The sequence below is a fragment of the Xenopus tropicalis genome, chromosome 9 (assembly GCF_000004195.4).
Source record: "Xenopus tropicalis strain Nigerian chromosome 9, UCB_Xtro_10.0, whole genome shotgun sequence".
Classification (NCBI taxonomy): domain Eukaryota; kingdom Metazoa; phylum Chordata; class Amphibia; order Anura; family Pipidae; genus Xenopus; species Xenopus tropicalis.
This window is the reverse complement of record NC_030685.2, coordinates 46,319,750-46,345,367: the sequence shown is the minus strand read 5'-3', so window position 1 is coordinate 46,345,367 and position 25,618 is coordinate 46,319,750. Positions and strand designations below refer to the sequence as shown.

At 39.2% G+C, this 25,618-nt stretch overlaps 1 protein-coding gene across 3 annotated transcripts in view; it reads left to right on the top strand.

The window, feature by feature from the left end:
• The window catches only part of calcrl (calcitonin receptor like receptor), a 122,593-nt gene that overhangs the window by 47,465 nt on the left and 49,510 nt on the right, over positions 1-25,618 (top strand). For all 3 annotated transcript variants that reach the window (NM_001016893.3, XM_012970441.3, XM_031892672.1), the window contains 2 exon segments: positions 3,103-3,213; positions 20,173-20,285. In NM_001016893.3, coding sequence (NP_001016893.1) covers positions 3,103-3,213; positions 20,173-20,285 — 224 coding nt within the window.

Sequence of the window (25,618 nt, the reverse complement as noted above, 5' to 3'; positions counted from 1 at the left end):
CCTGATAGCATGATTTTGTGACAAATGTATGTCAAGAACCAGCCAATGCCAATGTATTACACACCTCTAAAGATAGCAGGAGTGTGCCTAATCAGGTTGCCTGTTGTACTGCTTTAATGAATACTTACACAAAAACTTTTCTAGCACCAGCTCAGCTAGCTATCCAAATTCTAGCTAGTAAAGAAATACCAAATTCTAGCTGGTTGCTTTTCAAGGCTATGTACAGAGGTCTTACAGTAATTTGAGAAACAAGGGTTCCTGAACAAAATTAGAATCAGAGGGCCCCGTTAACAAGAGCTTACATTGCCTATATCATGAGACTGATTTTTATACAGGTATCTATACTACTATCCAGAATGCTCAGGACCTGGGGTTTTCCAGATAAGGGATCTTTCTGTATTTTGGATTTTTTAAAGGACATGTCAACCACAAAAACAGTTTTTTGCCTAATAAAAAAAAAACTTAATTCTAAGCAACTTTGCAATATACATTTATTACATATTTGTAATGGTTATTTGTATATAGTAACATAGTAAGTTGGGTTGAAAAAATACGTCCATCAAGTTCAACCATAATGCCTATATATAACCTGCCTAACTACTAGTTGATCCAGAGGAAGGCAAAAAAACCCATCTAAAGCCTCTCTAATTTGCCGCAGAGGGGAAAAAATTCCTTCCTGACTCCAAGATGGCAATCGGACCAGTCCCTGGATCAACTAGTACTAAGAGCTATCTCCCATAACCCTGTATTCCCTCACTTGCTAAGAATCCATCCAGCCCCTTCTTAAAGTTATATAATGTATCAGCCAGCACGACTGATTCGGGGAGGGAATTCCAGAACTTCACAGCTCTCACTGTAAAAAATCCTTTCCGAATGTTTAAATGGAACCTCCCTTCTTCTAAACGAAGTGGGTGCCCTCGTGTCCGTTGGAAGGACCCACTGGTAAATAAAACATTAGAAAGGTTATTATATGATCCCTTTATATATTTATACATAGTTATCATGTCACCTCTTAAGCGCCTCTTCTCCAGTGTAAACAGACCCAACTTGGCCAGTCTTTCTTCATAACTGAGACTTTCCATACCCTTTACCAGCTTAGTTGCCCTTCTCTGGACCCTCTCTAACTCAATAATGTCCCGTTTGAGCACTGGAGACCAAAACTGAACAGCATATTCTAGATGGGGCCTTACCAGCGCTCTGTAAAGGGGAAGAATAACCCCCTCCTCCCGTGAATCTATACCCCTTTTAATACAGCTCAAAACCTTGTTTGCCCTTGCAGCTGCTGCCTGGCATTGCTTGCTACAGCCAAGTTTATTATCTACAAGGACTCCGAGGTCCTTCTCCATTAGGGATTTGCCTAGTGCAGTCCCATTAAGGGTATACGGGGCTTGCATATTTTTACATCCCAGGTGCATGACCTTACATTTATCCACATTAAATCTCATCTGCCACTTAGCTGCCCAGATTGCCAGTTGGTCAAGATCCTGCTGCAGGGATGTCACATCCTGGATAGAATTGACTGGTCTGCAGAATTTTGTGTCATCTGCAAACACTGATACATTACTCATAATACCCTCCCCTAAGTCATTTATGAACAAATTAAACAAAAGTGGACCCAGTACAGAACCCTGAGGGACCCCACTGAGAACCTTACTCCAAGTAGAGAATGTACCATTAACAACCACCCTCTGTACCCGATCCTGTAGCCAGTTTTCTATCCATGTGCAAACGACTTCACTAAGACCAATAGACCTTAGCTTAGAAAGCAGTCGTTTGTGGGGAACGGTATCAAATGCTTTGGCAAAATCCAAATAGATTATATCTACTGCATCCCCACTGTCCAGCTTCTTACTTACCTCATCATAAAAAGCAATTAAATTGGTCTGACATGACCTGTCCTTCATAAAGCCATGCTGATTACTGCTCATAATGGCATTCTCCACTACATAATTTTGAATGTGATCCCTTAACAAGCCTTCAAATAACTTGCCCACCACGGATATATAACTGCTACTGGTGTTTGAAACAATGTAACACAAAGCAGCAGATTTTACAGACATGTCTTGCTGGAGGAGCCTGGAACTTGCAACATTGTTTAAAAAGTAACAACCAGGAGTTCACCAAAATGTGCTGAAAAAGTTACCATTGGCTTATACTTGAGTCTGGTGCCATGGGTCCCTCCAGACCCCCTTTGTGTGACACCCTGCCCCTGGGAACCCAACCCTACAGGAAGGTGAAGTGCTACCTTATTTGCTTTAGATCACCCAAGTCTCATTACTTGGGTGATGGGTCTCTATTGGTTGCAATGGTTTAGTGCACGTTTTGCACCTATGGTAGAAAATAATTCCCACCAGGTTTTCCCTAAGCCCTATGGACGGACAGAGGTGCCTTTATCACTATATCATGGCAGTTTGCTTTAATGTTGCAGCTCCCTGAATTGTTAATACATAAGTGTTCTGGAGATATATTACTTGACTATAATACATATTATTGCTCTTAATCTGCAGCTGCCAACATTATATATTTATGTAGAATTCACAGGGGTTCATGCTGAGTGTCCTTTTATTATATATTTAATTATTGAAACTTAGCAGTAGCTTCTGCATTTCCCACCCTAGGCTTATACTCGAGTCAATAAGTTTTTCCAGTTTTCTTAGGTAACATTAGGTACCTTGGCTTATATTTGGATTGGCTTATACTCTAGTTATATACGGTAATAATTTTTAATGAATTGATATTGGAAAGTTGCTTAGAATTATGTTTTCTTTTATGAGGGAAAAACTTATTTTTGGGGTTGATGTCCTTTAAGGCTATTAAAAAAAAAAACATTTAAACAATAATATTGGTTTTGCCACAAATAAAGGTTAAATATATCTTAGGATCAAATGCAAGGTATTTTTTAAAATTAGAATTATTTGCTTATAAAGGAGTCTATGGGAGATCGCCTTTCCGTATTTTTTAATTTTCTGTTTAACAGGTTTCCAGATAACAGATCCCATACTTGTATGTTCCTTTTAAATACTGTTTTAATCCGCATGTCTTTGTTTACTCATCATAAAACTTATTTGGTTACCAAACTGTTATTTTTTTATGGCTAAACAGGACACTTTTGCAACAGGACATGGGATGGCTGGTTATGCTGGGGCGATGTTTCCGCAGGAGTAATATCTGAACAGCGGTGCCCTGATTATTTCCAGGACTTTGATCCTTCAGGTGCGTTTCAAATATTTATGTGCTGTACATCTACAGTGTACAGTTTTATTCAATGTTTTGTATGGTAACATTATGGTCTTTTGTATACGCATGCTAAAGCATTCTCATAGTTGTACCCTGAAACCTTGGGCTTTATTATATACAGTATCTTGCTGTCTAAGATTTAAGATTTAAATATCATAGGCAGCTCTTTAAATCAACACAAATTATTGTGGCTTACAGGCAATGTATGTAGCATTATGTCAAGTTAACCATGTTTTTATGTTTTTTGTATATTTGTCAGGAGCAGTAAGAGTGGTTACTATAATGTCTGAATATTCTTTTAAAATAAAAATAGCATGGTAAAGTGTCTTAAGAACCTTCAGGAGCCTGAAGCCATTGTTACATTATTAATTTGTTTTGAAAAATGGCACATTTATAAAATATATACACATAGGTACAAGTACACCCCCAGATATAACCTTTACTCTGCACATGACCTGCTTCTCTACTCCTCACTCATTGCCTCATGGGTAGGACTGTTTAGCTCTGAGGGAGATAAATTGCAGAAAAACAAAAAATTTGAAAGACTTCATGAAATTGTTTCTTAGCTATGTAAACAGAAGAAAGAATAAAGTCTTCCATTTTAATTCACCCAAATCTGATGACTAGTTGACTCAAGAAGTTGTTCAAATAAGACTAGAACCAGTAAAAGTAAACAAAGGCCTAGAACCCTGTAATATATATGGTTTATCTGTTTAGTTCCATGTAAACATATGCCCTATAGTCAATTTTAAGTTGAATGGCTGCCCCTGTGGGTACACAGCAGCTATTTTCTATTAGGGCAATGGCACATCACCCATGGGAAATCTTTGGTACATGTGGGTGACATAACTGCTTAAAATACTTTGTCATCCAGATCCATTAGAATTGACACATGTAAAAAACTTTACATGCAGTGATCCTGGGTATTTGCGACAAAACACCTTTCACAAAGCCTCTATCCCCTGGTCCCATCAGAAAGACACTGTTACAATCACAGACAAACCAACAGAATACATTTTCAACAATGAGCAGGCACTATGTGAAGTTGCACTCCAGTACTTCTATGTGACCATGTTTGTTTGTGGGTCACGGGCTTACAACATGCTAAGACAGACATTAGAGGATGTGGCAGGTACTTCTAGCTAAGAAGAGCGAGTACATCTTTCATTTAAACACAATAACCACTTTTGGGCTGAATGCCTGCTGGTGCATATATTTATTTGACACTTTCCTGCCTCACTGGGTATTCAGTATGTAAGCTATTGAGGTTCTTTCAGACATAAGGTGTGAATAGGCACAATATCCTTTATCTGCTTTAAAGAAACAGTTCAGTGTGAAAAAGAAACTGGGTAAAATAGATAGACACCGCAAAATAAAAAATGTTTTCAATATAGTTAGGCAAAAATGTTATCTATAAAGGCTAGATTGAGCAGATGGCTAACAAAACAGCCAGAACATTACTTCCTTCTTTACAGCTCTCTAAGCTGTTAGGAGTCCGTAACCAATCAGTGATTTGAGGGGGACCATATGGGACAAAACTGTTCAGTTAATTTGCTTTTAAATCTGTTTTGCATGCTTACAAAAGTCAATGACTAACTAAGAGGTTAGAGAGCTGAAAGCAGGATGTAGTGTTCTGGCTATTATGTTAAACATCTGTCCACTCCAGCCTATATAGAGTATATTTTAGCCTAACTAACTGTAATACAAATATTTTTTATTTTGTGCAGTCTGTCTATTTTACCAGTTTCATTTTTACACTGACCTGTTCCTTTAAAGACTTCATTTGAAACTAGAAAGGGAAGTTTGAGAACAGACTTCATGTTGGGTTGAAAAACGTGAAATCACTGAATGAAATCTGATTGGCTGTTGTTGGATCTGCCCACTTTTTCTAACCTTGGACCACAGTTATATAGTAAAACCACCGTGCAAAGTGGGGGACCCTGGTTTTAATAGTGTCTGAATTTAAATTTCCCCACTGAAAGTCAATGAGTGACATCTGATTGGCGGTGGGTGGCTCTGACCACTTTTTCTTACCTGGAACTGCAGTTATCCAGTGACTAACTCTGCTAAGTTTAGGGACCCTAGGATTAATAGTTAAAGAACGGCAGCAGTTTAAATTTAAACCAATAAAAGTCAATAGGTAAATTTTGGTTGGTGGTTGGTAGGTGTGCCCAAATTTTTCTAACAGTAGGCACCCTGGCATAAATAGTGTGAGAATGACAGCATTTTAAATTTAAACCAATAAAATTAATTGGATGAAATCTGATTGGCCCAAACCACTTTTACTATTTTTAAACTCCCAGTGACCAACTCTGCAATATTTTGGGACTCCGGCATAAAAATTGTGAGACTGACAGCACTTTACACTTCACCATTGAAAGTAAATAAGTGAATTGTGATTGGCTGTTGGTGGCTTTGCCCACTTTTTTTAACTTTGAACAGCAAGTACCCAGTGACTAACTCTGGAAAGTTTAACAACCCTGGAATTAATACTTAAATAATGGCATCAGTTTAAATATAAACCAATGAAATTTCATGGGTGGAAATGTATTGGCTGTTAGTGGCTCCACCCACTTGTTCTAACCCTGAATACGTAGTCAGCCAGTAACTGACTGTGCAAAATTTGGTAACCATGACATAAATAATGTGAGAAAAGCAGCATTTTAAATTTAAACCAAAAAAATTCAATAAAGGAGTCTGATTGGCTGTTGGGGCTCCACCCACCTTTTAAAACCTAAAAATGCAGTCCACTAGTGACCCTGATGTTAATACTGTGAGAATGGCAGCAGGTTGAATTTCCCCCTTGAAAATCAATAGTTAAAATCTGATTTGCTGTTGTTGGCCCCGCCCACTTTTCTAAACTTGGAACATAGTCACCCAGTGACAAACTGTGCAAAGTTTGGGGACCCTGACATTAAACATGTGAGAATAGCAGCAGTTAAAATTTCCCCACTGAAAACAATGAAAAAAATGTGATTGGCTTTTGTCGGCCCCGCCCACTTTTTCTAACCTTGAGTACGTAGTCACCCAGTGACTGACTGTGTAAAGTTTGGAAACCCTTGCATCAAACCAATAAAATTCAATAGGTAAAATCCGATTGGCTGTTTGTGGCTCCACCCACTTTTCAAAACTAAAACTGCAACCCCCTAGTGACCAACTGTGAAAAGTTTGGGGACCCTGGGGTTAAAAATGTGAGAATGGCAGCAGGTTGAATTTCCCCATTAAAATAGGTAAAATCTGATTGGTGCTAAGAATAAGAAGCGTAAGAAGAAGAAAAAGCGGAAGAATAAACTGAAGTCGAAGAACAGTATGTTGGGTTTTTCAACCCAACATAATGAAGTCTGTATAACAGAGAAATTGTGATATCTATACGGTGGATTTGTGTATTGCCCACATAATAATATTAGTCCAAAGCATGGAGCGTCAGCCAGTCGATTAAAAGTAGAAAACTCTTTATTATTAGAGTAAAGCTTTAAAGAAACATAATGGGCTCAACCCCACAATATACCCCCCTTGGCTCGATGCGTTTTGTGGCCTCTCAGACACTTCCTTAGAAGCTGGGTAGCCACCACCCTCACATGTTTAAATAGTCATACAAGATACTACCATAAAAACAATTAACCCTTGCCAGTCATTGTCTTACTCCAAGCAAGATACCAAAGTACAAACATATGAAAAGGAAGAAGGTTAAAAAAAAAATTTAATAATGCATGTCCATTATCACAAGAAACATACAGTAAATTGTAATTTCACTGTTCTGGATATCGCTATTCCCTGCAGTGTGTATACATCTTTCTAGTTTACAGGGATATACAGTGGCATTCTGTATTATTTTATACAATATATTGTAACTTGCATCTGACCTTATGAATTTCTTATGTATGCATGTCCTTCCAGATAAGGTATGGGATCCCTTATCCGGAAACCCGTTATCCAGAAAGCTCCGAATTACAGAATGCCTGTCTTCCATAGACTCAATTTTAATCAAATAATTCAGAATTTTAAAACTGATTTCCCTTTTCTCTGTAGTAATAAAACAGTACCTTGTAATTGATCCCAACTAAGATATAATTACCCCTTATTGGGGGCAGAACAGTCCCATAGGGTTTAATTAATAGTTTATTGATTTTTTAGTAGACTTAAGGTATGGAGATCCAAATTACGGAAAGACCCCTTATCCGGAATACCCTTGGTCCCGAGCATTCTGGATAATGGGTCCTATACCTGTACTGTATGTTGGAGTCCTGTGATAATGTTACCTTGGCAATGATAAGCAAATGGTGCGGTCCTGTTAAATATTGTAGGAAGTGACCCTAGACAAAGCCTACAAGCCGTGAGCAGGTGAAATGCACATTGGCTCATTATTTGTTGTTTTTTTGATGGTAGCCAAATAGTCATGAGCAAATTTTTTTGCTAAAGATGGATTTGCAGCAAAATTCAGCATTTCGCCATCTGCAATTTTTTTCACAAAACTGCAGCAAAAATTCTTGGAAAAAAAAATTAGGCGAGACAAAAAAGTCAGCAAGTTAAAATAGTTGCCAAGAAAAATGTTGCTGAGACATTAATGTCACTGCAAAAAAAAAAAAACGCCCATTGCCTTTAATGCATTTGGAGTAAGAAAAAACACCCACTGCCTTTAATGCATTTAGAAAAAAGCGCCTGTAAAAATTTGCGCATAAAAAAAGTCGCCTATTCCGTTTCATAAATTTTTCGTTCATCACTATAGCCAAATCTAGGCTGGGGACTGAGCTCCAATGTCAAGGTATTTCGGTTGGCAAGCACAAAGACAGAATTTAGTCTGATTATTATTAACATTTACAGTGGTGTGAAAAACTATTTGCCCCCTTCCTGATTTCTTATTCTTTTGCATGTTTGTCACACTTAAATGTTTCTACTCATCAAAAACCGTTAACTATTAGTCAAAGATAACATAATTGAACACAAAATGCAGTTTTTAAATGAAGGTTTACGTTATTAAGGGAGAAAAAAAACTCCAAATCTACATGGCCCTGTGTGAAAAAGTGATTGCCCCCCTTGTTAAAAAATAACTTAGCTGTGGTTTATCAATTTCAATTTTCAATTTCAATATCAATTTCTGTAGTCACCCCCAGGCCTGATTACTGCCACACCTGTTTCAATCAAGAAATCACTTAAATAGGAGCTACCTGACACAGAGAAGTAGACCAAAGCACCTCAAAAGCTAGACATCATGCCAAGATCCAAAGAAATTCAGGAACAAATGAGAACAAAAGTAATTGAGATCTATCAGTCTGGTAAAGGTTATAAAGCCATTTCTAAAGCTTTGGGACTCCAGCGAACCACAGTGAGAGCCATTATCCACAAATGGCAAAAACATGGAACAGCGGTGAACCTTCCCAGGAGTGGCCGGCCGACCAAAATTACCCCAAGAGCGCAGAGACAACTCATCCGAGAGGCCACAAAAGACCCCAGGACAACATCTAAAGAACTGCAGGCCTCACTTGCCTCAATTAAGGTCAGTGTTCACGACTCCACCATAAGAAAGAGACTGGGCAAAAACGGCCTGCATGGCAGATATCCAAGGCGCAAACCACTTTTAAGCAAAAAGAACATTATGGCTCGTCTCAATTTTGCTAAAAAACATCTCAATGATTGCCAAGACTTTTGAGAAAATACCTTGTGGACCGACGAGACAAAAGTTGAACTTTTTGGAAGGTGCGTGTCCCGTTACATCTGGCGTAAAAGTAACACAGCATTTCAGAAAAAGAACATCATACCAACAGTAAAATATGGTGGTGGTAGTGTGATGGTCTGGGGTTGTTTTGCTGCTTCAGGCCCTGGAAGGCTTGCTGTGATAGATGGAACCATGAATTCTACTGTCTACCAAAAAATCCTGAAGGAGAATGTCCGGCCATCTGTTCGTCAACTCAAGCTGAAGCGATCTTGGGTGCTGCAGCAGGACAATGACCCAAAACAAACCAGCAAATCCACCTCTGAATGGCTGAAGAAAAACAAAATGAAGACTTTGGAGTGGCCTAGTCAAAGTCCTGACCTGAATCCTATTGAAATGTTGTGCATGACCTTAAAAAGGCGGTTCATGCTAGAAAACCCTCAAATAAAGCTGAATTACAACAATTCTGCAAAGATGAGTGGGCCAAAATTCCTCCAGAGCACTGTAAAAGACTCGTTGCAAGTTATCGCAAACGCTTGATTGCAGTTATTGCTGCTAAGGGTGGCCCAACCAGTTATTAGGTTTAGGGGGCAATTACTTTTTCACACATGGCCATGTAGGTTTGGATTTTTTTTCTCCCTAAATAATAAAAACCCTCATTTAAAAACTGCATTTTGTGTTTACTTGTGTTATCTTTGACTAATAGTTAAATGTGTTTGATGATCAGAAACATTTTGTGTGACAAACATGCAAAAGAATAAGAAATCAGGAAGGGGGCAAATAGTTTTTCACACCACTGTATTTATAAAGCGCCAACATATTTTGCAGCGCTGTACAATAAGTGGGTTTCATACATTGGACATATAAAGCAATCAGTAAGTGATACAAGAGGTGAAGAGGGCTCTGCCGAAAAGAGCTTAAAATCTACAAGGAGAAAGGGTTGAGACACAAGGTGTGGGAATGGGCATGACCAGAGTTGTGAGAGGTGTGGCACAGAGTATTGCTAAACTAGATTAGGGTAAGCTTCTCTAAATAAATGTGTTTTTAGAGATCTCTTGAAGGCAGAGAGATTGGGAGAAAGTCTGATAGTTTGTGGGAGCGAATTCCAGAGAAGGGGGGCAGCCCTTGCAAAGTCTTGAATGCGAGCATGTGAGGAGGGAATGAGAGAGGAGTTGAGGAGCAGGTCAGTAGAGGAGCATAACAAGCAGGTTGGATGGTACCTAGAGATGAGTTCAGAGATGTAGGGTGGGGCAGAGTTATGAATTGCTTTAAATGTAAGAGTCATTAGTTTGAATTTTATCCTGGATGGTAGGGGAAGCCAGTGCAGGGATTGGCAGAGTGGCACGACAGAGGAGGAGCGGCTGGAGAGGTGTATGAGCCTAGCAGCAGTATTCATTATGGACTGGAGAGGGGACAGTCTTTGGAGGGGAAGGCCAATTAATAGGGAGTTACAGTAGTCCAGGCGAGATATTATAAGAGAGTGAATAAGAATTTTGGCAGCATCTTGGGTGATAAATGATCGTATTTTGGAGATATTTCTTAGGTGAAAGTGACATGATTTAATAAGTGATTGGATATGAGGAGTGAAGGACAGGGCAGAATCAAGCATAACCCCAAGGCACCGGGCCTGGGAAGATTTGTTAACCGTTATAGATACCTCGGGAACAATGTGGGAGTTGGATGGGGGAAAGAGAACCAGTTCAGTCTTAGAGAGGTTTAATTTAAGGTAAAGTTGGGACATCCTTAATTAGATATTTCAGCAGGGGGCTGTGGAAAGTTGTCACTTACTGGCATAGGACTATTTGGAGCCAGACTATTTGAGCAAGGAAGCTGGGAAATCTGTTTCTTTGATTTGTTTTTTTAAGAAAGGAGCTGCAAATCTAGAGCTATAGGGGGCAGTTATAAAAAATATATGGATATAGCAAAGGATCCTTGTCCCCTCTGCTATAGGGGTCACATCCTCATGAATCACTTATTGGTTAGGAGGAGATTACATGCTTTCATTCTTCCTAACTATACCAAACAGGGCCAGCCTATTCACCAGTTAGGAGAGATACCCACCGCTTATGAGAGGGATTGAAACATGAGACTTACTGTTTTATCTATACCGGTTTTTGAATATTGTATACGGTTTGGATCTAAATATCTTCATTGACAGCCATAGGCCTGGTAACTCACTCTATAGGAAACCCAACAACAGGATTACATTATTACATGCTTACTCACCCCATCCACCTATAGCATCTAGATGGATCCTATACAGGATACTTGTATAACAACTTTGACCTGGCTAATTGATATTGACTGAGGGAATACTCTTAATTTGACATAATAGCCCATTAAGAAGGATTAGGGTATTTTTGTGGATAACAAGCTGTGTAACTCTAGGCCACATGTGTCAAACACAAGACCCGGGGGCCGATACGGTCCTTCTGGCTGTTTTATATGGCCCCTGGTGACTGTGCCTGACCGTGCAGCACTTGACTGCACTGTGACTGTATCTTAATAAAAAATTTGGCCAGCGACTTAGCCTGTATTTTAGATTGTAGCCCCCTTATATGATTGAGTTTGACACTCTGTGGTTACCAAGGCAAATAAAGTACCATCTTGCATATTATTATTAATAATACTTTGCCATTCATACAAGAAAAATAGACTAATATTGCCTACAAACAGGGTTGCAACCTAGGCAACATCCTGGTGGAAAAGGACTTTGTGTCTGATGCACCCAAGGGTGCTACTACCTAGCTATTCTACAAAAATTAAAGATGGTTTTTACAGACATCTGACTCCAGCTACAGTGTCATCCACACATAGAACACAAGTTTTCAATCAAACACATCAATACTGGCATTTCTGTAGTTTACTTGGGCTGGTGTCCTTGTGGCTTTGCATATTTTGGTAAGGCTACCACAATTTACAGAAAGAATGAACAATCATGGAGGTCCAGTAAGGTTAGCGCTTAATACAGGACCTGCATTGCTAAACCGTTTTTAACAGTGGACACGAACTTTCACAATTTAAACATATGCTTATTTGTTGAAAATAGGCAGTTACAGGGACTACTGACATGTGAAGTTTTAACACGTAATACCTAAGGGATTGACAGTATTACATTACATACTCAGCATTTTGTAACTTGCCTTGTGTAAGGGCTGTTTGCCCCACATGATTGAGTAGACCCATATCAAAGCTTATTTTGAACAGCTGTTGGGTCTGGGGAATAATTGTACCACAGTAAGTACAATATTAACACTTTAATCTGCCTATTCTCTGGCTTCTGTAGGGGTACTTTGCTCCAGAACACAAATGACAACTGTTAATGATTTGGCCTCAAGTGTGTCTAGTTACTTATTGAGCACAGGCACCATGCTCCTCCTTACATGTGTGTTTAGTACCATCAGAGGTTTTGTTCCTCTGATGAAGCACCCAATTGTGTAAAATGTGTTAGGGAAGAGCATGGTCACCATGTGGCACTAGGATGCACACTTGTCATTTGGTATGGTATGCATTTCAATTTTATATTTATATGTAGCCAATAAATGTTTTTGTGTGTAAAACTGCTAAATAAAGCAGAATATGTTTAGATTTCTGCTTTTTACTATATAATGTTGTATATATTAGCTTCCTCTGCACATTTTTTTGTTAATGAGTACATTTGTATGTCTTTTAATTCATTCTTATTTAAGTTATTTAGGGTCTTGAGCTGAAGAAGTTTTAAAATTCTGCCTTATAGCTGCAGATCACAGATTTAATAATCTTATGGCAGAAATTCAAAATGTGTTGGTGGTTTTTCAACAAAATTTGGCTTGCGTTGCAAATATTTTTGCCTTGGTACTGAAGCATTTTTTAAAATGTTACCATTGGTTGTATCACTTTGGGAAAAAAAGTCAGTGGACAGTGGACAATTTGTGCTCTAAAAAATGTTTTCTTTTAACTTTGAAAAAAAAATAGGAATAAAAGAAAGCAAAGAGAATAACTAAAATATATTGGTAAAAACATGGGGAAAAATTAAATCTTTTCCATGGTGAGAAAAAGCCTGAAAAGTTTTATAGATTCTTCATAAATTTCCTACACAAAGGATACATTTATTGGGGGTTCGGGGGTCTTCCTCTGGATTATGTTATTATTTATTTTTTTGTTTAACCGTTTCACTGCCAGCCGTTTTGGTCAAAGCGAAACTTGTGTTGCCAGACAGTTTTTTAACATTTTGCACTGTTTCACTTTCACTTTAGGGGCCTTTCCTCGGGGGGACTTTTAGTTTACCCAGGAAAACAATATATCGTTTTTTTCAGGACAACCTAAGCTTTCAAAATATGGTAGAATTTTTGTGTAATTCCAATTCTGTAACAAGATATAGGCTTCTAAATGTCTAAAAATGAAAAAAAAAATCAAATTTTCCATAATATAAACACACATACTAGAAACAAAAATTATTTTATGTACGAATATACAACTGATTTGGAAAGTCCCATGTCTCCTAAAAGTGCCAATACCAAATATATATAGTTTTATGGAGATTTCTGACTTGTATCTGAATAGTTTGATGCCCAATATGTATAGGTTTACCTAAGTATGTGGCATGTAGGGGCCCCAATGGGAACATACCCCCCATATGATGTATCATTTCAGCTCCTGCAAAATCAACACATTTACATCCTTTATGTGGGATAATGCTACAAAAAAGTACACTCACCCCAGAAAGCCATATATTTTTGGAAAGTAACATAGTAACATAGTAAGTTGGGTTGAAAAAAGACATACGTCCATCAAGTTCAACCATAATGCCTATATATAACCTGCCTAACTACTAGTTGATCCAGAGGAAGGCAAAAAAACCCCATCTGAAGCCTCTCTAATTTGCCACAGAGGGGAAAAAATTCCTTCCTGACTCCAAGATGGCAATCGGACCAGTCCCTGGATCAACTAGTACTAAGAGCTATCTCCCATACCCCTGTATTCCCTCACTTGTACTGAGAGCTATCTCCCCTACCCCTGTATTCCCTCACTTGTACTGAGAGCTACCTCCCATACCCCTGTATTCCCTCACTTGTACTGAGAGCTATCTCCCATACCCCTGTATTCCCTCACTTGATAAGAATCCATCCAGCCCCTTCTTAAAGCTATATAATGTATCAGCCAGCACGACTGATTCGGGGAGGGAATTCCAGAACTTCACAGCTCTCACTGTAAAAAATCCTTTCCGAATGTTTAAATGGAACCTCCCTTCTTCTAAACGGAGTGGGTGCCCTCGTGTCCGTTGGAAGGACCTACTGGTAAATAAAACATTAGAAAGGTTATTATATGATCCCTTTATATATTTATACATAGTTATCATGTCACCTCTTAAGCGCCTCTTCTCCAGTGTAAACAGACCCAACTTGGCCAGTCTTTCTTCATAACTGAGACTTTCCATACCCTTTACCAGCTTAGTTGCCCTTCTCTGGACCCTCTCTAACTCAGTAATGTCCCGTTTGAGCACTGGAGACCAAAACTGAACAGCATATTCTAGATGGGGCCTTACCAGCGCTCTGTAAAGGGGAAGAATAACCCCCTCCTCCCGTGAATCTATACCCCTTTTAATACAGCTCAAAACCTTGTTTGCCCTTGCAGCTGCTGCCTGGCATTGCTTGCTACAGCCAAGTTTATTATCTACAAGGACTCCAAGGTCCTTCTCCATTATGGATTTGCCTAGTGCAGTCCCATTAAGGGTATACGGGGCTTGCATGTTTTTACATCCCAGGTGCATGACCTTACATTTATCCACATTAAATCTCATCTGCCACTTAGCTGCCCAGATTGCCAGTTGGTCAAGATCCTGCTGCAGGGATGTCACATCCTGGATAGAATTGACTGGTCTGCAGAGTTTTGTGTCATCTGCAAACACTGATACATTACTCATAATACCCTCCCCTAAGTCATTTATGAACAAATTAAACAAAAGTGGACCCAGTACAGAACCCTGAGGGACCCCACTGAGAACCTTATTCCAAGTAGAGAATGTACCATTAACAACCACCCTCTGTACCCGATCCTGTAGCCAGTTTTCTATCCATGTGCAAACGGCTTCACTAAGACCAATAGACCTTAGCTTAGAAAGCAGTCGTTTGTGGGGAACGGTATCAAATGCTTTCGCAAAATCCAAATAGATGATATCTACTGCATCCCCACTGTCCAGCTTCTTACTTACCTCATCATAAAAAGCAATTAAATTGGTCTGACATGACCTGTCCTTCATAAAGCCATGCTGATTACTGCTCATAATGCCATTCTCCACTACATAATTTTGAATGTGATCCCTTAACAAGCCTTCAAATAACTTGCCCACCACGGATGTCAAACTTACAGGCCTATAATTGCCAGGCTGAGATCTTACTCCCTTTTTAAATATGGGAATGACATTCGCCTTCTTCCAATCCCTAGGTACCATACCTGATGAAAGAGAGTCTGAGAATATCAGAAACAAGGGCCACTGCAATTCTGCCCCTAGCTCTCTCAGTACCCGAGGGTGTATTCCATCTGGCCCAGGTGCCTTGTTTACATTTATCGTGTGTAACCCTTTAAGCACCATATCCTGTGCCAACCACTGTGTAGTTGGAGCTGAGGCAACAGTGCAGCTATTGGGTGGGACTTGTCCCACTGGCTCCTCTACTGTATACACAGAAGAAAAGAACTGGTTAAGCACATCTGCCTTTTCTGTATCCGCTGTAACCATATTGTTATTATAACTCAATGGGGCCACACCCTCAACCTGCATCTTTTTACTATTAATATACTTAAAAAACTTTTTGGGGTTAGTCTTGGCCTCGGCCGCGATGCGCTCCTCATTTTCTATCTTTGCCTTCCGGATTGCTGTTTTACAACACTTGTTATAGTGTTTATAATCATTAAACGCAGCTACTGTCCCCTCTGACTTATATTTCTTAAAAGCTTTCCTTTTTCTCCCTATTAACTTCTTTACCTCAGAGTTAAGCCACATAGGGTGATTCTTAACACTTCTACTTTTTCTTATTAATGGAATGAATTGAGAACAGTAATGATTTAATATCATTTTAAATGACAACCATTTCTGCTCTGTATTTTTATCAGAAAACATAATGCCCCAATCTATGCCCTGAAGCGCTGCCCTTAAGGAGCTAAAATTTGCCTTCCTAAAATTCATTGTCTTTGTTGCCCCCGTGTAAATTTGTTTCCTGCACCAAACATTAAATGAAATAACATTATGGTCACTATTACCCAGGGGTTCAACCACTTGCACATTTGCTATACGTTCTGGCCCATTAGAGATCACTAGATCTAGTATAGCATGGTTCCTGGTTGGCTCCTCAACAACTTGTGACATAAAGTTGTCATGCAGCAAGTTTATAAACTTGTTCCCATTTACTGTCCTGGCAGTACTATTGCCCCAGTCAATATCAGGGTAATTAAAATCCCCCATTATTATCACTTGCCCCAAACTAGCAGCCTTTTCTATTTGCAACAGGAGCTGGGCCTCCTCCTCTTCGCTTACATTAGGGGGTCTATAGCATACCCCTACAATTAGTTTGGTAGATTCCTTACTATCTGTGAGAAGCTCAACCCATAAGGATTCAGCTCCCTCTGTTAACCCCATCACTTCCTCCCTAATATTTGCTTTTAATTCCTGCTTAATGAACAGACACACTCCTCCTCCTTTTCTATTGCCCCTGTCCCTCCGAAACAATGTATACCCCCCAATATTAACTGCCCAGTCATGAGACTCATTCAACCAAGTTTCAGCAACTCCAATCACATCATATTTCCGCTCCAACGCCAGTACCTCCAGCTCTCCCATTTTACCAGTCAGACTCCTTGCATTGGTAAACATACATTTAATACTGGTTCCGGCGTGAGAATGACGTGTAAACAACTTATGGGCCTCCCTGCCATTATCAGTATCCCGAAGCAAGTCTCCTCCCCCATTTTCCCTTACTATGCCCACTACCTCATCTATCCTGTCTACCACAGAATTTCCCTCTGCACCCTCCCCCCCACTCCTAGTTTAAAATCTCCTCCAACCCTCTAGCCATCTTTTCCCCCAAAGCAGCTGCCCCATCATCATTGAGGTGCAGCCCATCCCTGGCAAAGAGCCTGTAGCCGACTGAGAAATCAGCCCAGTTCTGGAGAAACCCAAAACCCTCCTCCCTACACCAATCTCTCAGCCACGCATTAATCTCCCTAAGCTCCCGCTGCCTTCTTAATGTTGCTCGTGGCACAGGTAATATCTCTGAGAAAATTACCTTGGAAGTCCTCGCCCTCAACTTCGCACCTAGCTTTTTAAAATCGTTCTTGAGGACTTCCCCCCCTCCTCTAACTTTGTCATTGGTACCTATGTGTACCAAGACCGCCGGGTCTTCCCCAGCCCCTCCCAACAATCTGTCCACTCGTTCCACCACATGCCGAACCCTAGCACCAGGCAAGCAACACACAGTTCGGCATGTAGGGTCTTTGCGACAAATTACCCTATCCACCTTTCTAATAATTGAATCCCCTACAACTATAGCCTGCCTTCCCTTCCTAGCACTATTCCCCCCACCTGTATTAGAGGTGCCGGCTCCCAGGGTGCTCTGAGAGTCAGCCCGCTCCATACATGCTAGCTCAGAGCTGTCTTCCCCAGCATCTTCACCTAAAGTGGCAAATCTGTTGGACTGTACAAGCTGTGAACCAGCCCCCCTACCCTTGTGTCCCCTACTGCCCCTCTTAACTGTTACAAATTTGTCTCCCTCATTAACCTCCACTGTCCCTTCTCCACCCCCCACTACACCGGCCCCTGCCAGTGGTTGCTCAGTGAGCCTCCTGTTCTCCCCCATGTTTGCAGCTGCCCTCAGTGCTGCCAGTTCCCCTCTTAGATTCTGCACCTCAGATTCCAAGAGGAAAACCCACCTGCATCTCTCACAAGTAAATGCTGCATGGAACTGCTGCTCCAGGACCACATACATGCGGCAAGATGCACACTGAGTAACACCAGCAATCATACTGCAACTCATATTGCCACTGGGTACTTACAGTCTCCCGAGTGCAATCCCTTGTATAGTGCCTTTTAAGTTTCAAACGCCTTTTTTGTTTTTAACGCCTACTATACACTTAATCTACATGCAACACTTTAAATTACATGCAAAACTCGCTAGCAGCTCCCAAACTCGCTGTGCAGTCAGAAACTTATTGAGGTTCAAACCAAACAGCCAAAAGTCTGCTGAGAATTTACCAGATTTACTCCACCCCCTTAATTAGTATGCTCAATCAGCCAGGTAGCCCTTACAAGTCACACAGCAGTTAGTTAATTGCACTTACTTCCTTCTTTCAGCCAGCACTCCCAGCATGCACAGTAAACCCCAAGTGCCTTTTTTGTTTTTATTTTTAAAGTACACATTCCCCCGAATCTATAATGGGTAAACATTTCTTTTTGCTCCAAAGTACCAAGCCATAAAGCTTTCTTAAGTTTGCAGATTTTTATGATATTTCAGAAAATCGCATAAAAATGTTGCAATTTGCTGCATTTATCTCTCACAATTTCTTGATAAAGATCAGATAAAGGCGAATCACCCCAAATAGGAACACCTAAGGTCTTCTGAACAGTTTGATGCCCAATATGCATAGAAATACTAAAGTCTGTGGTATGTACTGAACCCAAAATGAAAATAGCGCAACAAAATAAGTCACATGACAGTGTAATTAGTGATCAGAATATCTGATCCAATAGTCACACTGTCAAAATAAACAGTTTTTATGGAAAAGAAACTAAAAACAAAGTGGTAAAGTGAAAAACAAACAAAAAAAACAACAGTGTTTGTGTGTACATGTGTAAAAGTTGTGTGACAGTGTTTAACTGTGTATATGAGTGTATATAAGTGTGAAAAATGAAAAAAAAACACAAACAAAAAAAAAACTGCTAAATTGTGTGCTGTAAGTGTGTATAAATGTATGTAAGTGTGTGTGTAAGTGCAGTCCTGGGAGCAGGAAGTCAGTGGGCCGGCGCTGGGGGAAGGAGGAAACAGGAACAAGCAGCAGAAGCGATGCAATTGCGTCTGCTGCTTGTAAGCCAGTCCTGCGACGATCGCGTCGCAGGACTGACATGACAGTCCCCCTGGCTTGTTGCCCAGGAGGCTGTCATCACATGCCGCTGCAGAGAGAATGCTTCAATCTGCCGACAACGTATGGGACACGTCGTTGGCAGTTAAGCCCTTTTACTGCCATGACGTATCCCATGCATCGTTGGCAGTAAAAAGGTTAAAACAATAGATAAAAGATGGCTGAACAGAATAGAGTTCATTGAGAACTCACTACTACATTTTACAGCAGAAGATAGAAATAACTGTAATTCTATTTCAAAGGGTTTGATGTTTTTGTGTGACAAACAGACAGACATTCTTGATACATAGATTGTCCAGTAAGCATACACATACTAAAAATCACCTTGAACAGAGATGAAATTGAAAGATCTCACCATTAAGTGGGTAGTTTATCAACAATCAAGTTTTTTCCTCAGCTCAAAGTTTTTGAACAAAAATGCACAAATTTGAATGCTATTTTGAAAAACTGGAATGTTTGGCTCAAACTCAAATGTAAAACATCGGTATCTAAGAGCTAACAAGTTTATGTAGAAGTCAATGGGAGTTTGTAAACTTAAAAAAATTTTCAGCGATTTTATTCAATCAAGTTTTTCATATTCAGATTTAATAAATAAGCAAACACTCAAGTGTTGTGAGTTTATTCGAAGTAGAAAAGAACTCTAAAACAAAGTAGTCATTTTAGTTGAACAAATTAGATTTGATTCATTTTCTGATGAATGTGTATGCATCTGTTATAACATTTTCCCAGATTTTAAATTTTTTTCTTATACAGTCCCCTTTATGTTCGAATGCATTTTTAATGTGAACATTTCCCAGTACATTTCCCTGCATTTTATGTCATAATTTTGCCCTATTTTCCTTAAAAAGCCCTGTTTTCCCATTTAAGTTTTTTGTAGTTTACACTGTTTTTACAGAAAACCCCCTACTTTTACAGATTTTTGTTGTTTTTTCTGGTCCCCTTAAAATTGTGAAATTAAGGCTTGACTGTATTATTACGTGTCCTTTATTGATTGATTGATTGCTGTTTAGTATAAGTAAAATCTAACGACTGGCTGCCTTTTATTTACTTTGGTTGCCTGCAGCAATGTCTACCTGTAATTTTTATGAAGTGTATAATGCAACTTATTTGGTCCATTGAACCATTTCTTTCTTTTATATTTATGTTTGTAAATTATCATTTTTATTTTATTTTGAAAGAAAAAGTTACAAAAGAATGTGGAAAAAATGGACACTGGTTCAGACATCCTGACAGCAACAGAACGTGGACAAATTATACAAGGTGTAATACCTTCACACACGAAAAAGTAAAAGTAGGTATAAGATACAATAATATTGTTCCTTATTTTAATAGCACTGACATTATATACTGGTTTTTACAAAATATTGATTTATATAACAATGAACTGTAATTTGTCAAGAAAAAATATTCAGAAATATGCAATTTAAGGTGTGACTGGTAAACAGAAAAATTGTAAAGACAAACAAATGCAATATTAAAATGATTGATAATTATCACCAGCATACAAAACACTACATTCTCACTAAAGGGTAGCTTGTGTTTTTTGGCTTACAAATATACTGTTTGGAAAACATCCCTCATACGGCCTTACACATTTAGGGGCTGATTCATCAAAGTACGAGTTCGAATCCAGAACTGGGTAAAATTCGGATTAGATACGATAATTTCTGATGATCGCAAATGTCCCCAAAATGCTTATGTAAAAAACAGAATAGTCACAATAATATCGTATTGGCAATCCGAAAGTCACTAAATTTTTGTATCCGATCGATCGTAAACATTATTTCATTTTCAGTTCAGCAGCTCTCCAGTTGGGAATTTCAGCAGCTATTTGGTTGCTAGTGTACAAGTTACCTTAGCAACCAGGGAGTGGTTTGGATGAGAGACTGGTATATAAATAGGAGAGGGGCTGAATAGAAAAGAAAGTTAAAAAAAAGTAACAGTAACATTAAAACTGTAGCCTTGCAGAGCAATAATTTTTGGCTGCTGGGGTCAGTCATCCCCATTTGAAAACTGCAAAAAGGAGGCAAATAATGAAAAAACTATAACAAATAAATAATGAAGACCAATTGAAAAGTTGCTAAAATAGGCCATTCTATAACATACTAAAAGTTAATTTAAAGGTGAACCACCCCTTTAAGTGTGGCATCCATTAGTGACTACTCTTTGAAATTTAGATTTTCCTTTTAGGTGAAGGTTTGGGGTCGATGGACCTGGACCTGAGATTTTAAATTGCAATCTATCTACAAGTATTAGATGTGCTAATGTGCCTGTACTAATGGTTCTCTCTATGCAGTGTAAACTCAGGAGTGGCAGTTCTAGATAGGACTTATCCCTAACAGACCAGTGCATATAATAATGATGGGGATGAGACCAGGACTAGACCATGGTAGATTGTGGTTATGGGAGACTCAATCATTGAGAAAATAATAGACATGGTAATTGTGCAGTTTACTACAAATGAACAGTTTGCAGTCTCCCTGGTGCTAGCGTTTGGCATATGGTTCATTGGGTGGGCAAATTATAGAGTGTGGCTCATCATTGCCCCCGGCTATCATGGTAAACATTGTTACTAATGATGCAATTAACGGTAGATGGTGGTTCTTTAAGCAAGAGTTCAGGGATCTAGCAATAAAGCTAAAGGAAGGTCTTCCAATGGAATTGTTTCTGAGATGTTACTTGTGCCTTGAGGAACTCAGAAGGAGGTGGCAGCTAAATACATGCCTAAGGGTTTCATATATAACAGGAAACAACAGGCCACACCTCCATCAATAAAGTAAAAATTCACTTTTATTGTTTAGTATAAAAACATCAAGATATAATCATGACAAAATATTAAAGCCTGACATATTTCAGACCCTTCCTGGTCATATGTTCACATACTAAAGAGTCCTTGGGTAGTATTAACAGAGAATGGGAATTGACTTGCTTTAACTAGTCTCTATTCTGATTCAGTTTCCTCCACTGTGAAAGTGTTACTATATATGATCATTTCTATCAACAGTGGTATCTCTGTGTAATTTAAATTTTGCTGATATATGCATTTATCATCATCATCATCATCATCATCATCATCATCATCATCAATAATCATCATCATCATCATCATCATCATCAATCATCATCATCAATCATCATCATCAATCATCAATCAATCATTTTTTGTTTTGTTTTGTGAATATGTTTACAATTCTTTGAATATAGGTTTCCTAGCAAGAGTTAATCTATATATATATATTTTAAAAATGGACAGCGCACACAATGAAAGTGCAAAAGGTATAAAAAAATCACATCATGATCTTACTGTACACAAAAAACATTTCTGCGACAGCAGCCACAAGTACAAATTATCAGTAATCTACCAGAGGGAGATGACATCATTGTTCTATCACATAGGCTCAATACAGGGTTAAACCCTGTTAGCAATACAAACATATATAGAAGAATATATCTCATCTTTCAGAATTTCATTAACATCATTACTTACATAGAAATATTCATAAAAATAAATACAGATTATAGTCCTTATTCAATCCTTTAGGATATAAAGAATTTAACCTCTTAATCCACCATACCTCCCTCTGCACTACTTCTAATACAGTATATCTCAGCTGTTCCGGGTTATGTCCTTGTTCTTTAAAGTGTTTGGATAATGGTAAAGTGATATTTCCTAAGTTATAGATTGTAGACCTACAGTGGAGGAAATAATTATTTGACCCCTCACTGATTTTGTAAGTTTGTCCAATGACAAAGAAATGAAAAGTCTCAGAACAGTATCATTTTAATGGTAGGTTTATTTTAACAGTGGCAGATAGCACATCAAAAGGAAAATCGAAAAAATAACTTTAAATAAAAGATAGCAACTGATTTGCATTTCATTGAGTGAAATAAGTTTTTGAACCCTCTAACAAAAAAAGACTTAATACTTAGTGGAAAAACCCTTGTTTGCAAGCACAGAGGTCAAACGTTTCTTGTAATTGATGACCAAGTTTGCGCACATTTTAGGAGGAATGTTGGTCCCACTCCTCTTTGCAGATCATCTCTAAATCCCTAAGGTTTCGAGGCTGTCTCTGTGCAACTCTGAGCTTGAGCTCCCTCCATAGGTTTTCTATTGGATTAAGGTCCGGAGACTGACTAGGCCACTCCATGACCTTAATGTGCTTCTTCTTGAGCCACTCCTTTGTTGCCTTTGCTGTATGTTTTGGGTCATTGTCGTGCTGGAACACCCATCCACGACCCATTTTCAGTTTCCTGGCAGAGGGAAGGAGGTTGTCGTTCAGGATTTCACGATACATGGCTCCGTCCATTTTCCCGTTAATGCGAATAAGTTGTCCTGTGCCCTTAGCAGAAAAACACCCCCAAAGCAAAATGTTTCCACCCCCATGCTTGACGGTGGGGACGGTGTTTTGGGGGTCATAGGCAGCATTTTTCTTCCTCCAAACACAGCAAGTTGAGTTAATGCCAAAGAGCTCTATTTTGGTCTCATCAGACCACAGCACCTTCTCCCAGTCACTCACAGAATCATTCAGGTGTTCATTGGCAAACTTCAGACGGGCCTGCACATGTGCCTTCTTGAGCAGGGGGACCTTGCGAGCCCTGCAGGATTTTAATCCATTGCGGTGTAATGTGTTTCCAATGGTTTTCTTGGTGACTGTGGTACCTGCTAATTTGAGGTCATTAACTAACTCCTCCCGTGTAGTTCTAGGATGCTTTTTCACCTTTCTCAGAATCATTGACACCCCACGAGGCGAGATCTTGCGTGGAGCCCCAGAGCGAGGTCGATTGATGGTCATTTTGTGCTCCTTCCATTTTCTAACAATCGCACCAACAGTTGTCACCTTCTCTCCCAGCTTCTTGCTAATGGTTTTGTAGCCCATTCCAGCCTTGTGCAGGTCTACAATTTTGTCTCTGACATCCTTGGACAGCTCTTTGGTCTTTCCCATGTTGGAGAGTTTGGAGTCTGCTTGATTGATTGATTCTGTGGACAGGTGTCTTTTATACAGGTGACTAGTTAAGACAGGTGTCCTTAATGAGGTTGACTAATTGAGTAGAAGTGTCTAACCACTCTGTGGGAGCCAGAACTCTTAATGGTTGGTAGGGGTTCAAAAACTTATTTCACTCAATGAAATGCAAATCAGTTGCTATCTTTTATTTAAAGTTATTTTTTCGATTTTCCTTTTGATGTGCTATCTGCCACTGTTAAAATAAACCTACCATTAAAATGATACTGTTCTGAGACTTTTCATTTCTTTGTCATTGGACAAACTTACAAAATCAGTGAGGGGTCAAATAATTATTTCCTCCACTGTATGCTGTGAAATCCGAGATTTAACTCTCTGTATAGTCTCCCCCACATATATCTTTTTGCAGGGACAAACTATAGCGTACACCACATACTGGGACAGGCACGTAAAGTGTCCCCTTAATTCAAACACTTTACCCGTAGTCGGATGTTGAAATGTTTTCCCCCGCAACACACATTTTCATTGTTAACAGTCCAAACAGGGGTACATACCATTTTGTGAATAACCAAATAAAGTCTTTGGACCCCCATGTTTTGCCTTTGGGACGAATGAAGTAACCAATTTAGAGCCTGTAGTTTTACCTTTCCTATATGAGACCAATAAATGTTAAATGGTAGGATAATTTATTTGCTATGATTTACAGTAACAATATGGTTACAACAGATGCAGAAAAGGCGAATGTGCTAAACCAGTTCTTTTCTTCAGTGTATACAGTAGAGGAGAGAGAGTGCCAAGATCCACCCAATAGCTGCACTGTTGGCTCAGCTCAAACTAGTCAGTGGTTGACTGAGGATACGGTGCTTAAAGGTTTACACAACATTTATGTGAACAAGGCACCAGGGCCTTGAGGAGGGAGGGAGGAGGGGGTTATTCTTCCCCTTTACAGAGCGCTGGTAAGGCCCCATCTAGCATATTCCCTTCAGTTTTGGTCTCCAGGGCTCAAACAAGACATTATTGAATTATTGAAATAGAAAGGGCCCAGAGAAGGGCAACTAAGCTGGTAAAGGGTATAGAAAGTCTCAGTTATGAATAAAGACTGGCCAAGTTAGGTTTGTTTACGCTGGAGAAGAGGCTCTTACAGGGTGATATGATAACTATGTATAAATATATAAGGGGAACATATAATAATCTCTCTAATGCTTTATTTACCAGCAGGTCCTTCCAAGTGACAGCTCTTTACTGTGAGAGCTGTGAAGTTGTTTAATTCCCTCCCTGAACCAGTCATACTGGCTGATACATTAGAAGAAGGGGTTGGATGGCGTTTCATCAAGTGAGGAATAACAGGGTTATGGAAGATAGCTCTTAGTGCAAGTTGATCCAGGAACTGGTCTTGGAGTCAGGAAGGATTTTTTTTCCCCTGTTAGCAGTTAGGCAGGTTATATATAGTCATTAAGGTTGAACTTGATGGACATGTCTTTTTTCAACCTAATTTACTATGTTACTATGTAAACAGTGTAATTTAGAGATAAAAAGAACACCATAAAAATCATGACAGTATCCTTTTAAGAATGTGCCCACTCAAATGGTATCCTTGGCAATAATTTATCAAAGTAAAACAGGGTAACTTAAACAGAAATCCATGTGATTTATTCACAATAGA